The sequence below is a fragment of the Dipodomys spectabilis genome, unplaced genomic scaffold, assembly GCF_019054845.1.
Source record: "Dipodomys spectabilis isolate Male_0828 unplaced genomic scaffold, ASM1905484v1 ptg000003l, whole genome shotgun sequence".
Lineage (NCBI taxonomy): Eukaryota > Metazoa > Chordata > Mammalia > Rodentia > Heteromyidae > Dipodomys > Dipodomys spectabilis.
The window spans coordinates 17386923-17401280 of NW_024870680.1; the positions used below are offsets into that span (position 1 = coordinate 17386923).

The 14358-nt window shown below is 36.9% G+C and overlaps 1 protein-coding gene across 1 annotated transcript; it reads left to right on the forward strand.

Moving 5' to 3' along the window:
- Positions 1 to 5499: 5499 nt before the first annotated feature.
- On the forward strand, positions 5500 to 6486 carry LOC122116945 (olfactory receptor 51T1). The gene has a single exon (XM_042690533.1). It carries the CDS (start codon positions 5500 to 5502, stop codon positions 6484 to 6486), a length of 987 nt encoding a protein of 328 aa, XP_042546467.1.
- Positions 6487 to 14358: the final 7872 nt, after the last annotated feature.

Consider the following 14358-nt stretch of genomic DNA (forward strand, 5'->3'; position numbering starts at 1 on the left):
GCAGAGCAGTAGCATCATGCACTGAGAGGTTCAGGCCCTGAGTTCAAGCCCCAGGACTGGCAAAGGAAAAGAAAAGATCATGGCTTCTTAGGAAGGGATCCTCTGTAAGAAGAGGAACATGGGGATTGCTAGAGAGACGATGGGATATATATTAGAAGCAGAAGGACAGAGGGATTCATCTTTCTGTCCTGTCCTAATTCATCTCTGACACTGAGGGAACTTCTTGGCTGGGAATCTGTAGCCCAAGGCAGGGCAAAGAGGAATGGGTTTAGTTATCCAACACAGGCTGTTTCTTGCAGAGAGCTATTACTGACAGCCTCCAGGGCCAGGGCTGTGCCCCAGGCCCTGATGGATGGCATTTGTTTCGGCCTGGAAGCAGCATGTGAAACTGTGTCTCAGCTGCTAAAGAGGAACACACGCATATGGGTCCCATCACTCTTGTTCCAACCAGTACATTTAAATAATCAAGATTACTTACTGTTGTCTGGTGACTCCAGGAGGCTACTTATAAAGCCCCCACCTTCGAGTAGTTTAGTCCCTTCTTTACGATGAGGCTGAAGAGAAATTTGTGGTGATTCCTGCTGATGTGACTAGGTAGGAAGAATGCCTACTTGGGAAGGGGATGGAAGGGGAAGAAAGAAGGAATGATAGGAGATGATGGGAAGGAGAATAAGCAAGGAACTAATGTGAGAGATGAGTAAGATGCCTGAAGAAATGGAGGCATACGTAAGATATTCTGGAAGTATTGAGCTAGGACAATAGAAGGCTGGAGAAAGAAAAGAGTGGAGGGGAAAGAATGGAGAAAGAAAAGAGGGAATAGAGTTCAGAATTCTCTTACTATGGCCATAAATTTCCTGTGTGCAGTTGATATATTGGTTTTTCTGTTGATACTTATCTTGTTGTGCTAGCTAGCATTGGTATATGAAAAGTGTGATGTGCATGCCTTAAATTTCATGGAACTATTCCAAGCAGAAAAATAAATGATGGATATCATCTCCAACTTGTTATGAAGAATCAAAGAAAATGTTCAAGAGCTAAATGGTACAAAGGCTTAGGATCAGAGGAATTTTTCAGTTTAACTTTTCTTGGAGTTGTCAGGGTAAGTTCTGGATTGTGGAAGCAGTAGCATTCAGTGTTGACAAATGAACACAAGGTAGCTGTTGGTAAGAGGGTGAGTTTCTATCATTATTGATGTCAGAGGTAGTGATGTTGATTCTCAAATCACTTGGGTAAAATTAGGTGGCTCTTACCCAAGTCATTTTATCTAGTCTATATGTGTATGAGCAGAAGTTAACTTCTGCCTGGCCATTCAAATGGAAACTTGTACTTGTAAAAGGAAAACATTAGTCCATAATTTTTTTCTGGAAGGTGGGCAATATAGGGAAAACTTCAATAAACACGGGCAATGAAGTTTGTCCTCCACATTGCTTCAAAATGTATGGGAAGCCTCTACACTTCCTTCTGTCTATGTATGTCCATCTCAGATGACAAAGTTCTCAACATCAAAATAAGCCATTTGTTTCTATCCTATCTCTGTCACAATATCTAGTGTTATAGTTTGTCTTTTATAAATGCTATTTAAAGAACAGAACATGACTGATGCCTGCTTCATAGATATCTTATCTCTTGACTATACTTGCACTCTATAACTTCCTTCTATCTACACCACTTGTGATATAAAATATGTATACTTCATGCATATCCTCAACCACCTTTGGATCCCACAAATATTCTTTAGAAAGCTGTGAGTACACCTTCTCTTTTACTTATTTCTCATTAATATAACTTCTCTGAATCATATTTATTTAAAATAGAATATATTTTATTTTTAAAGAAGGAAATCACAACATCCAATGGTATATATAGATTGTCAGCCTAAACTTGGCTTCTTTGATGTTTTGAATTTTGGTAAAATATAGTAGACTTTCAGAGTTTGGATATGAATTTTTAATCTGGATCTACTATTTTTAGATATGATACTTAACCTTGCTCATATCCTATCTTTAAAACAGGAAAAAATTATCCACCTCAAAATTTTCTTGGGATTATATAAAGTAGATATAAGGAATATTTATGACTGAATTGACAAGCTTGATTATTATCTCTTTTCTCTCATTGCATTCTGTTTATTCCCCTGGTTGACAGGTGATTCTCTTTGTACAGTCTCTCAGAGAGCATTTTCCCCTATGGTTCACCCTTCCTCAAAACTTCCAGGCTCAATCTCTGTGTTTTTCATTTATTCTTTATTATTTCTCTACTCCCTACAAGTTACACATCTCATATAAGTTTAATTGTGATTTTTAATTAAGTGCCAAACAGTGTGCTTCATCTGGAGAAAAACTAAAGACCAATAGCATATTTCCTTTATTTTTTTTTGTGGGGGAGTCCGGTCGTGGGGCCTGAACTCTGGCCTTGGGTGCTGTCCCTCAGCTCTTCAGCTCAAGGCAAGCGCTCTACCACTGAGCCACCTTCCCAGCCCCAATAGCATGTTTCTTATTCCCAAAGTGCTGGCCTTCTAGTGGGAGAAAATAACATCCAGGAAGAATAGGTATTACCAAAAGCACATGTACATTATCATTGGATGAAAAGGGCAATTTCAGAAACTCCTTCTGAGCATTTGTGTTTAGCAGCCCAGAAGAATGACCCAGAGTTCTCAGTAGTCCTGCTTTGTCTTGTCTGGTTGTTCACTCTTCTCTCATTTTGTCATGTAGTGATCATCTCCAATTAAAGTCCCTTGGCTCCTTTAGTCATCCAGTCTCACTATGTTGACAGAATTTGGAAGCAAAAGTGTCCTTTACTCCTTTCTGTTCTCATGGTCTTGACCATGTAACTAGAATCAGAGCTGCCATTAAAAGCCCAAGTATTTTGTTTAATTCACATGTTTGAAATCATTATCTCATTTGCACCTGTTTTCTTGATTGTGTAAATTCCCAATTAAATCCTGGACATATATATTAACTTACATAGTATAGCAGAAAAAGTAACTTGTGGGGGGGGGGGGAGCGGGGAGGATTGGGAGGGGAGGTGGGGGGAAATGGGAAGGGATGGGAAGGGGAAACAAAGGAGGAGGCTACAATGCTTGATAAGAAATGTACTCATTATCTTGCCCATGTAATTGTAACCCCTCTGTACAGTATTTTCACAATAAAATAAAATAAAAAAATAAAAAGGAAAAAAAGTAACTTGTAATCCTTACTGGAGTAAAACTGATTATAGATATCACTATCGTGGATTTGTATAGAAAAGTGTTAACACTCTCATATTTATCTTTATAAAATACAAAGATGCTCTACCAATGGTGAATGTCTTGTAACTCCTCCATTAGCTGTGCTGAAAGCTTAGACCCTTGGAGGAAGAAAATCACGAGCTGGCCATATGCGCTGAGTAACCAAGTTAGATGAATCATTCCTTATGTCCTTTGCTGGTGACTATGTGGTCTAAGTGAAACTTATTCTGATTGTTGTTGACCAACAGTCAAAAAGCAAGTCCTGAAAAATATTGAGATAGTCGTCTTAAATATAGGCCCTGTATTTCTGCCTTCCTAGGAAGCTACATAGGTTGTGTTGTTATTGTTTTTCTCTTATCACTGTTTCCAAGCTATCGTTCTATGGAATGTTTTTGTAGCCATTGAGCCGGTTGATATAAAAATATCTGACATCAGCAGCCTGCTAATCCCTTAGTTACTCACTTCTTTCAATCCCTGTTTTCACTCCATTCATAAATTTCCCAAAGTCATTTAATGAGAGTACCTCTCCTGCTTTTCACCAGACCCTCAGGTGAAAAGATCACTTACAAGTGATCTTAAATCCCTCCCAACTTAGACAGACAAGCCCTGATAAGAGAATTTCATTCAGATAACTAGAATAAGTCCACACATTGGCACAATTCATTTTACCATCAAGAGAAGAGCAAGCAGAAAGGAGGATCGTTTTCCTAGAATTCTCCTGATGGGAAGGTAAAATGGAGTAGGCATCCCAGCCACATCACACTGTTGCCAACAATGTCTCCAGCAAATCATTGGACTGTTGCCATGACTAACAAATGATTAGAACCAAGATAGAAGCATATGTGACATTTGTCAGGGCTTCTCTGTGTTGGGCCAACATGAGGAAACCTGTAGTCATATATTCCAAAATAATGTTTAGAGATCTAGAGAGGATTCCATGAGTTGTATAATCATAATGAGGGAGCTCAAATTAATGCTGCAGACATTCATGGAGGCCTAAAAACAAAATCTCCAAAGTATAAGATAGATAAAAGACCAAAACATGTATTTCAGTAAACTAGGAAAACACAAATAGAGAGCACAGTGAATCCTAGCCTAGCATATGTATGGTATAGGAATAACAGAATTATTGGAGTTATTTTAATATAGGAAATGAAATAAAGAACTCAGAGACTGATCTAAGTCTTAGAAAAGGAGAATATAAGAAATGATTTGGGTGCAAAGATTACTTTGAACACAATATCCCAGACCAGATTTCAACAAGAGTACCACAAGTGCCCAGAATTACACCTATGTTCTTCATTATTTTAGGAAGAACTTAATACATATATCCATTAGGTTTGTAGTTGCAACTGTTTTTGCTTTATTGGTGTTTGGATACACGTATGACTCAAGTATAAAAGCATTTCTTATTCAGGTCAATGTTATTCTGGAAAATAAGGTGGTAATGAGCTTATGGGAGATGGATAGTTTGTGTGTGAGCTTTCTGTCACTGTGACAAAAATACCCAAGGAAAACAACTTAAACAGAGGAAAGGATAGCTTTGGCTTACTTTTCCAGTCCCTAGTTATTGGATTAGTTGCTTTGGCCTGTAGTGAGGTACAGAATGGCACAAGTTTGAGGCAGTACAAAGTTGCTCATCTCATGGAAATTTGGGAAAAAATAAACCCTGAAAGATACTAGAAGGGATGGGAACAAAAACACCCTTCCAAGTTATTTTCCTCCAATTAGCTCTCACTTCCTAAAATTTACAACAGCTTATTATGCGATAGATCCATTGATGAGGTCAGAGTCCTTATGATCTCTTCACTTTCCAAAGACTCATTTCTGAACACTGCTGGATTGGGGTTCAAAATTTTAGCACATGAGCTATGGAGAACCATATAAGACGGAAACTATAACGGATAGTTATAATCTGGAAAGAGTAGAGGTAAGAAAATGAGGACAGGTTCTCACAAGATCACTCCAAGACTCTGTAGACCTACAATGAAAAGCACATTTCTATCGGGAATTTTAAATAAGGAGATACAGTCATCTGGGTTATAAGACGCGTTAACTTTTGGGGGGGGGATATGGGAGAGGAGGGGGGAAGGGATAGGAAGGGGAAACAAAGGAGGAGGCAACAATGCTTGATAAGGAATGTACTCATTACCTTGCCCATGTCAATGTAACTCCTCTGTAGGTATTTTCATAATAATAACTAAAAAAAGAAGGATCTAGTGACAGATATTATCATCATTCTGTTTCTTCTCAGGAGGTGCTGGGTACTCACCATGTTGATTTTCAATAACACCACATCCTCCTTCTCCTCCGGCTTCCTCCTCACTGCCTACCCTGGGCTGGAACTGGTTCACACCTGGATCTCCATTCCTGTCTTTTGCCTCTACACCATTGCCCTGGTGGGAAACAGCATGATCATGCTCGTGGTTATCACTGAGCGCAGTCTTCACAAGCCGATGTACTATTTCCTCTCCATGCTCTCGGCCGTGGATCTCTGTCTGACCGTCACGACTCTTCCTACAGTGCTCGGGGTTCTCTGGTTCCATGCCAGGGAGATCAGCATAAAAGCGTGTCGAATTCAAATGTTCTTCATGCATGGCTTCTCCTTCCTGGAGTCCTCCGTGCTGGTAGCCATGGCCTTTGACCGCTACATGGCCATCTGTAACCCACTGAATTATGCCATTGTCCTCACAGACATGATGAGCCTGGTGACTGGACTCACCATCCTCATACGACAAGTCGTTTTCATGTTTCCCTGCGTTTTGGCTGTGAGCACTGTGTCTTTCCAGGGCGGCAAAGAGCTCTCCCATCCATTTTGCTACTACCCAGACCTGGTCAAATTTACCTATACCAACCCCTGGGTCAAAAACTTTTGGGGAATGTTTCTGCAGTTCTACCTGAATGGCACTGATTTACTGTTCATTCTCTTCTCCTATATCCTGATCCTCCGCACGGTTCTGAGCATCGTGGCCCCGAAGAAGCAAAAGAAAGCGCTCAGCACGTGTGTCTGCCACATCTGCGCGGTGACGGTCTTCTACGTGCCCATGATCAGCCTGTCTTTAGCCCACCGTCTGTTCACCTCCACTCCCAGGGTGATCTGCAGTGTTCTGGCCAATATGTACCTGCTCTTGCCTCCTGTACTGAACCCCATTATATACAGCTTGAAGACCAAGGTGATCCGCCGGGCCATATGCCAGCTGTTCAAATTCAAGGGTTCACGGGACCCCAATAGGAGGAGCCTTAGAGGAAGGTGGAATTGAATGGAGCAATTTTCTGGTATATAAACTATGGTTAAGTTGTAAAAGACATCCACAGGCATTTTGGTTAGTGACAGGATTATGGGAGAAAGAAGACGACGTTAATTTCCCTTGAGTTTGAATGCAAAGAAGTTTTTCTTAAATATCACATTTCAAAACCAACTTGGGTTTGGCCAAGAATTTAAAACAATGACCTGGACTCCTGGGTGTACACATTCAAAGCACAATCAAAATAATTTCGATCTGATGTGACAATTTTTCTGCTTTTAAAATTATTCAGGTCAGAAGGAAATGCCAAGAGTTTTATTTTTCTATTCAGCTGAATGAAATTCAATTTTCGCAGGAGCAATGAGGATGGTTCCTTACAGTAGCAAAAGGGGGAAAAATACACAAGGATGTAAAAGCATGCATGTATGAATTTGTATCTAAAACTTCCAGGAAATCAGTTGGTTTCAGTTCTTTAGAATCATTTCTAGAGGGTGCTGCCTGCATGTGGATGCACTCTTGTGCTTTCTTTAAAACCCTTTGATTTATGTAGCGAAGGAAGGGATAATCTTACCATTTTTATGATTATTTTGAAGCCTCCCAGTCAGTTTTGTATATAAAATAACACATAGCCTTTCATTATTATTTTTTTCATTGCCTGGATGTTCTAATGTTTTATAATTCTCATTCCATAGCTTCTGTGCTGGGTAGGTTTTGCCTGTTAGCTGCCTGTGCGTTCTGTTGTGCTTATTACAATAGGTTGTACAGTCATGTCTATGCTATTTACTCAGTTGTTGTGTTTTCACTGTTTTTAATTAGCATACATTAGAGTTAACAAAAGCATCATTCCATAGATGCTTAGTGTGCTTTGAACAAATTCACTCTTTGTATTCCTTTGGTCTCACCCCCTTTTCTTTCCCTCTTTTAAATAGTGTTTGGTGGGCTTCATAGTGCTATTTTCACGTGTGTGCACATGTGTGTATGTATGTAACATGCTTATGAATGATTATTGTAAAGTTGCATATCAAACTTCATTTCCTTTGGAAGCTGTCCTTTATTTATAGTGAACTGGCAGTTTGTCATTCTTTCATGTAAGTAATCAAATATTACTAAATGAATATAATTATTTCTTTGTATGTCTCCACCTCTAGAAACTGATTCTTGACATTGTTGTTGCTACTTGAGGATCTAAGATTATGAGTAGTAAGTATGCCTATGTCTTATGCTACCGTCAATCCTTAAGCACCGATGCTGTGTTTAGAAATACTATTTAGTTTTTAATGTTGTGATGCATGAATGAATAATGTTGAATAATATTTATATCATACTAGATCTTAGTAATTAACAATGTTAAACATTTTAGTAATATTTGATAAATAGTTTTTATATATAATACTCATACTCTGAAATTTCTATAAATACGAATGAATATATATTGAAGGAAGCAAAAATGATTGCCAATCTCATTTAATGTCTGAGATAGATATCGGAATCTTGCTGCCCGGGTTGAAGGTCAATCTCTGAGAACTCCATATCCAAATATTCAAATTTTAAATAATATTTTCTACAGAATAAGAGAAGAGTAAGTCATATGTGGTAAATACTGGATATATATAGATATGTATACTGTGATTATTTGTTGTTTAATTACAAATTTAGTTCAATTTTAAATTTGTTTTCAAATGCCAGGTGTTGGTGGCTCATGCCTGCGATAATTACTCAGAAAGCTGAGATCTCAGTATCATGGTTCAAAGCTAACCCAGGCAGGAAAGTCTGATTCTTATTTCCAATTAAATTAAATGTCCTTCCCTCTCCTCTTCCTCCTCCTCCCCCCCCCCCGCCCCCCAGCCAAAAAAAGCCATAGTAGAGCTCTAGCTCAAGTTGTAGCTTGCTAGCCTTGGGCTAAAAAGCTTAGGGACAGGCCCTGAGTTACAGTCCCAGGATTTCCTCCCTTCCCCCCCCCCCCCACAAAAAACCCCCAAAAAACAAAGTACCAAAAAACGAAAAGTTATTCATATAACAAATTGCTTTTTAATAGAACCTACTTTCCTTTTTCACTTTTAATTGTTATTTCCATAGAAAATTGTAATCATTCCTTGATAATTTGTTTACTTATATTTAGATAAGATTTAAAATTCTGTTAGTACTCAACCCTTAAGTTACTTTAGTTTAGCACTCCACCTCTGATATTTTAAATAGCCTGCTATCTTTCCTACTATCATTAGCTGACTAATCCGTGTATTTGCATAGTGTTCTTGTATTCCTTAAATATGTATCAAGTTTTCAGATCTTTTATAGAGTTTTGAAGTGTGCCTTTTCTATTTGCTTGTTATGCTCATTGATTTGCTAAGTTAAACACAATTTTAGGGCTGTTTAATAAATGCCATTACATATTGAACTTTATCCTAGTTGCTGTTATTTTTGTCTTATATTCTCTAGCATCTACCCATAATTCCATTTTAGAATTATTTTTTGTAAATTCTCAAAGAAACAATATTGTAACCTTGATAAAAAATGTATGGAAGCTAAATTATAACTAAAGGAAGGAAATAGACAATATTTCAGATTCCTTCTTTTGATCCAGAAACATTTGTTGTCAGTTTATGGTTTAAATCATTTCTGTCAGGTACAAATCTGAACTTCTAAATTTATAACAAACACAAAAAGGGGTATAAATGTTATTTCTTGTTTCTTTTGTGACAATGAGTTTTTTTTTTTTGTGTGTGTGGTTTAACAGAACAGGAACCTTTCCTTGACCTAAAATGAATAATTATTCCTCACTGACTTCATAAATGGGTTTTATGCTATTTGTCTTAGATGATGCCTTATATTATTTTTTTTCTGAACTGCAAATGGTTGTGTATGGGTATTCCAATTTAATAGTCTAAATGTCCAATGCTTCTTGATCTGGGTTGCCCTTTCCACCATTTTCCTTCCACACTCAATTTGCATTTCTTACTTTCTTTATCACATTTCTACATCTAGTATTCTGCTGTATTTTTCCCCTAACCCTTTATCTTTAATCCACCCATTCCCATACCCCTCCACCTTAAAATCTCATTTCAACTTCCTGATATTCATTTGTTAAACTATTAATTGTTCAAAAGGTTTACTCAGTGGTGTTTCACTTCTGTAAATGCTATTCTTGATTCAAATTATATAAGTTATGCATTTTATATATAATACACAGATGCCTCTGTGTGTGCATATATGGAAGGTTGTGTTTTGTGTCCAAGATCCTTCATATACGTCATTATACTTAGTTTTCTAAACATCTCTAGGAGACAGATAATATATTTCTAGTCTATAAATTATGAAAAAAGAGAACTTGTAAGGGATTGAACTGGGCTTCAGATCCAGGTTTTCTTCATTCCCCTGCCCAATGCCAAGTATCACACTATATGGTTTCCTTTCTAAGTAGATATAATTCTTAGGAATAACTGGTTTCTCTGTTGCTTAGCCCTAAGTTATTCTCATCATCTCACCTGCCCTCTCTTCTGAGCCTGTGTCCATTTTCTCTGATTCTACATAACAGGTTGAAACTGTTATCCATGGACTGACTTTTGGCTGCTAAGATATTTCCCTTCCTGTCCTTTGCTTAGACAGATAAATTTGGTCCTTTTAGGCATGGACTCCTTTATTTCCCAATCTCTACAACGCATAGACTTCTGAGTCTACCTATCATTTTGTCTAAAACTGGATGATTTCCGATGCTTAGATGAGGTGAACCGTGTCAGGGTTAAGAATGGCTAAGTTGAGTTTATACCTTTATAATTTCCATATTATTTCCCTGACTTTAAAGTATATGCTTGCCCAGGAAACAGCTCAAAGATATGTTGCTTCCATTTCTTATTGTATTCAATGTTTGCTGCCCCCCCATTACTTATTAACGTTACTTAGCAGTACAGAAGCTTTTACTTTCATGTCCAATATGTCTCGATCCGATTCACTCTTCCATCATCCCTCCTCAACTCTTCCATTTTCCAAAATAAATCTCAACCACCTTCAACTATTCCATTTTCACACGTGTACACAAGCTATTTTAATCCTATTTACCGTCTTTCACTGTCTCCATTGACTCTGTCCCGTCCCAGTTTAAGCAGTGATGATGATGCACTTCTCAGCCTTTTATGAATTGGTTGTATATCATTTTGATTCTTCTCAAAATTAAGAAAATAATTTTACAAATAAAGCAATGAAGTTTGTTGAAATTGGTTTGGGAAGTAGGAAAGGATAGATGAGAAAGGTAAGGGGAGGGTGAGTCTACTTGAGGTACATTGTATACATATGTGGGCATGCTAACATGAAATCCACTTGTATAACTTATTGATGTTGATAAAAATGTGGAAAAGTGTTTAAAAAGAACACAATTTTAGAACAACTTGATTATTTAATATCTAATCCTAGAAATGCCTATAGTTTAATGGAACAATTTTGTAGGGGAAGGAAAGTGGCCAATGTGTTTTACATTATGTAGTAAGTAAACAAGTATTAAATTTTACTCCTAGGTAACTGGGAGCCAGTTTACAACATTTGACTTAGAGTTAAGGAAACGGAAACATTTTGAAATTATTTTGTGTCTTTCTGGTGAGGGCTGTTCCAGGTGTGTTTAGAATTACAGCACTTCTGCAATGTGGGAAACAGACAGAGGCTGCTGGTGAAAGCTTCACCTTCAACAAATGCAGATGTTAGAAGCTGGCTTATATGAAATAATTCTATCCTCTAGATTTTTTTTTCTTTACATTTTGTCACCAGCTCCTGTTTGAGGATCTGGGTCCCAAAGAGTTAATGCAAAGTCCCAGGCCCAACCCTTTCTTTATTAACTTACTAGGAGATCCCAGAAGAATTAACTCCTCAGAGGTCTATACTCCTGAGGAAAACAGAAGTCAATACATTGAGACAAAGTGGGGTCAATACACAGTTCTTGTTCTTATCTTTCAGGAAACCAAGTGTCTGGTTTTGGTAAGTGTGAGGAGCTAAAAATCCTATTTGCAACCTTAAACCAACCCTTTGTTAAATGGCTTGTGTCCAAATAAATGACTACTAGGGAAGAATAGGAAGTGAGTTCAGTGAATGTGTGTGGTTTGTGTGTGTGTGTGTGTGTGATCACTTGTCTCTGTGGGTAGCTGATAGTAGAATTTGAACATTAAATCATTACTAGGTTATTTTATCAATGCGATAACATTTGTAAAGTCTCATTTACTTGATAATATAATAAAATGATGTTTTAGTACCAACAAGGAGAAAATGTCCTCTTAGTCTAAGACTTGATGCTTAGAAGGAGTAGCCAAGGAAATGCTTTCCAAGTATTTTTTTTTTTTTTATGTTGATTGTGGGGCCTGAACTCTGGGCCTGGGCACTGTCCCCCTTGAGCTCTTCCACTCAAGGCTAGTGATCTACCACTTGAGCCACAGTCCCACTTCTGGCCTTTTCTGCTTATGTGGTGCTGAGGAATCGAACCCAGGGCCTCATGCATGCAAGACAAGCACTCTACCACTGAGCCATCTTTTCAGCCCCGCCAGGTATTTTTTTTAAAGTAGCCAGTGGTGTTTGCTCATTGTCTTCAATATGTTAAAGACCATACCAGACTGTCTAAAAGAACTCTGAAGTAGATATTATTCTTTACAGTCTTCAACAGAAGAAGAAACAGCTATGTGGTGGTTTTGGTTCATATAGGGTAAGTTGCCAAGCTGAGGTTATCCACAGATGTTTATTCATTAGGCTAAGGGATGATTTCTTACCTTAAATATCAGAATTCTGAGATCTGGACAATGTTTAATCGGAAGACTCTTCTCCTTAATGTGTTCTTCTGGTACATATTTTAGCTACTATATTAGATTTCCTCCCATGTCTCTTAATATTTCTTTATCTACATATTCTCAATCACATGGCTGATATGAAGAGTTCTAGTTAGATAGATTATTTAAATAATCTATTTTGTATGTTTTCTATGGATAAGAACATCTATTTTTCATGATATAAAATACCATCTATTATGTTAATATTTGTTGATTTAAATTATTTTGGGCTATTTCTTTTTCTGAAACATAGACATACAGGCCCATACATAGTCTATTGAAGAATGAATTTATGACTGAAAATAAAGTGAAATAAATGGCATGAATCTATTTTTATTGTTGCCACATTGTTAAAATGTGTTATCAAAGGCTGTATTTTGAAAACAAGATATATTAATCTAAGGATGTTTATCATTTGTATTTTATTTTTGGTTGTGGAGTTTGAATTCAGGGCTTGGGCATTGTCCCTGAGCTCTTTTGCTCAAGGCTAGCACTCTACCACTTTAAGCCACAGCTCCACCTCCAGTTTTTGAGTGGTCATTTGGAGTCTCATGGTGACTTTTCTGCCTGGGCTGGCTTTGAACTGCAATCTTCAGATCTTACCCTCCTGGGTAGCTAATATTACAGGCATAAGCCACTGGCACCTGGCAGTCATTTATCATATTCCAAATTATCCTACAAATGACCAAAAATGCCACCTTAATTGGCATTCAAGCTTTAGTTGAGAAGAGCACAAGTTTTTCCTTCTTTTACATATTCTACTAAATTTTGTAACTTGAAGTTTAAAAACTTATGAGGTGCCAGGCGCTGGTGGTTCACGCCTGTAATCCTAGCTACTCAGGAGGCTGAGATCTGAGGATCACAGTTCAAATCCAGCCCGAGCAGGAAAGTTTGTGAGACTCTTATCTCCAATAAACCACTAGAAAACTGGAAGTGGCACTGTGGCTCAAGTGGTAGAGCGCTTACAGTGCCCAAGCCCAGAGTTCAAGCCCCAAGACTGACAAAAAAACAAAACAAAACAAAACTTATGAGGTGACATTGACATATCCTGAGTGCATTACCCTTCTATGGGCTCTCCCATTATGTTTTGTATTTTGCTATATTTTGCAGTAGAAATTAATTTCATAAATATTTTATGCATCTATTTAGAAGGCTTATTAAATAGAGGAAGGATTTATGGTGTCTATTTTAGATATTTGTATTTTCTGGACATTAATATCACTTATTCCACATTTGGTGATCCAAATTGTAGTAATAAAATGGAAGATTATGTAGCTTGTCTCTGAGAATGTAAATAGCAAACTTGTATTATAGACTGTGTAAGTGAAATCAGGTATTGTTATTTAGAGTTTTAATATTTAAATTTCAAAAGGAAATTAAGTGGTTTGAGCATTTTTCTTAATTTACAATTTCCTTAACTTGTTCATGACACAGATAAATATAAATATAAAATAACCCAGTTAGGATCTATAAGATGAAAATGTGTACGACATTACTGTACAGATTCAAACTCTCCCTTGAAATAATAAGAAGAATGAAATGTGACCCAAAATGTTTAAATTAAGTAAGGTAAAGTCACTGCTTTATATCTCTTACATATTTTACTAAAATCTATTAGAATAAATATTAGTATTTTCTGATACTTCTTTGTAATATGGTGAGCATAGGTCTAATTATTATTTTATTAATACCTAATTGATATTTTATTAATACCAACAGCTTAATACTCATATCAATTTTAAAGATTATAAATGATATTTAGATAGATGAGATAACTTAAAACCAAATAGGTGGCAAATATATTAGACCACAAATTATTATGTTTATTTTCATATATTTCTTGAAGGAATACATATTTACATGAATCATACTCATGAATATTATATACATAAGAGACTATTTCCTAAGTTTAATATATGAAATAGTTCATAAACTTAACAGTTTAGAATTTGTTTACTAAGTATTTTCAGTGATCTGAGTTAGATAATTGTTTCATTCCATAAATTTCATAAATTTTGTTGTAAAGGCACTCTGGGTCTGCTGAAGACTGCATGGCAAAATTCAGTGAACTAGATTCTGGGTGTCTTTTCAT

Coding starts and splice junctions, on each gene's coding strand:
- LOC122116945 (XM_042690533.1), top strand. CDS start 5,500: ATGTTGATTTTCAATAACACCACATCCTCCTTCTCCTCCGGCTTCCTC.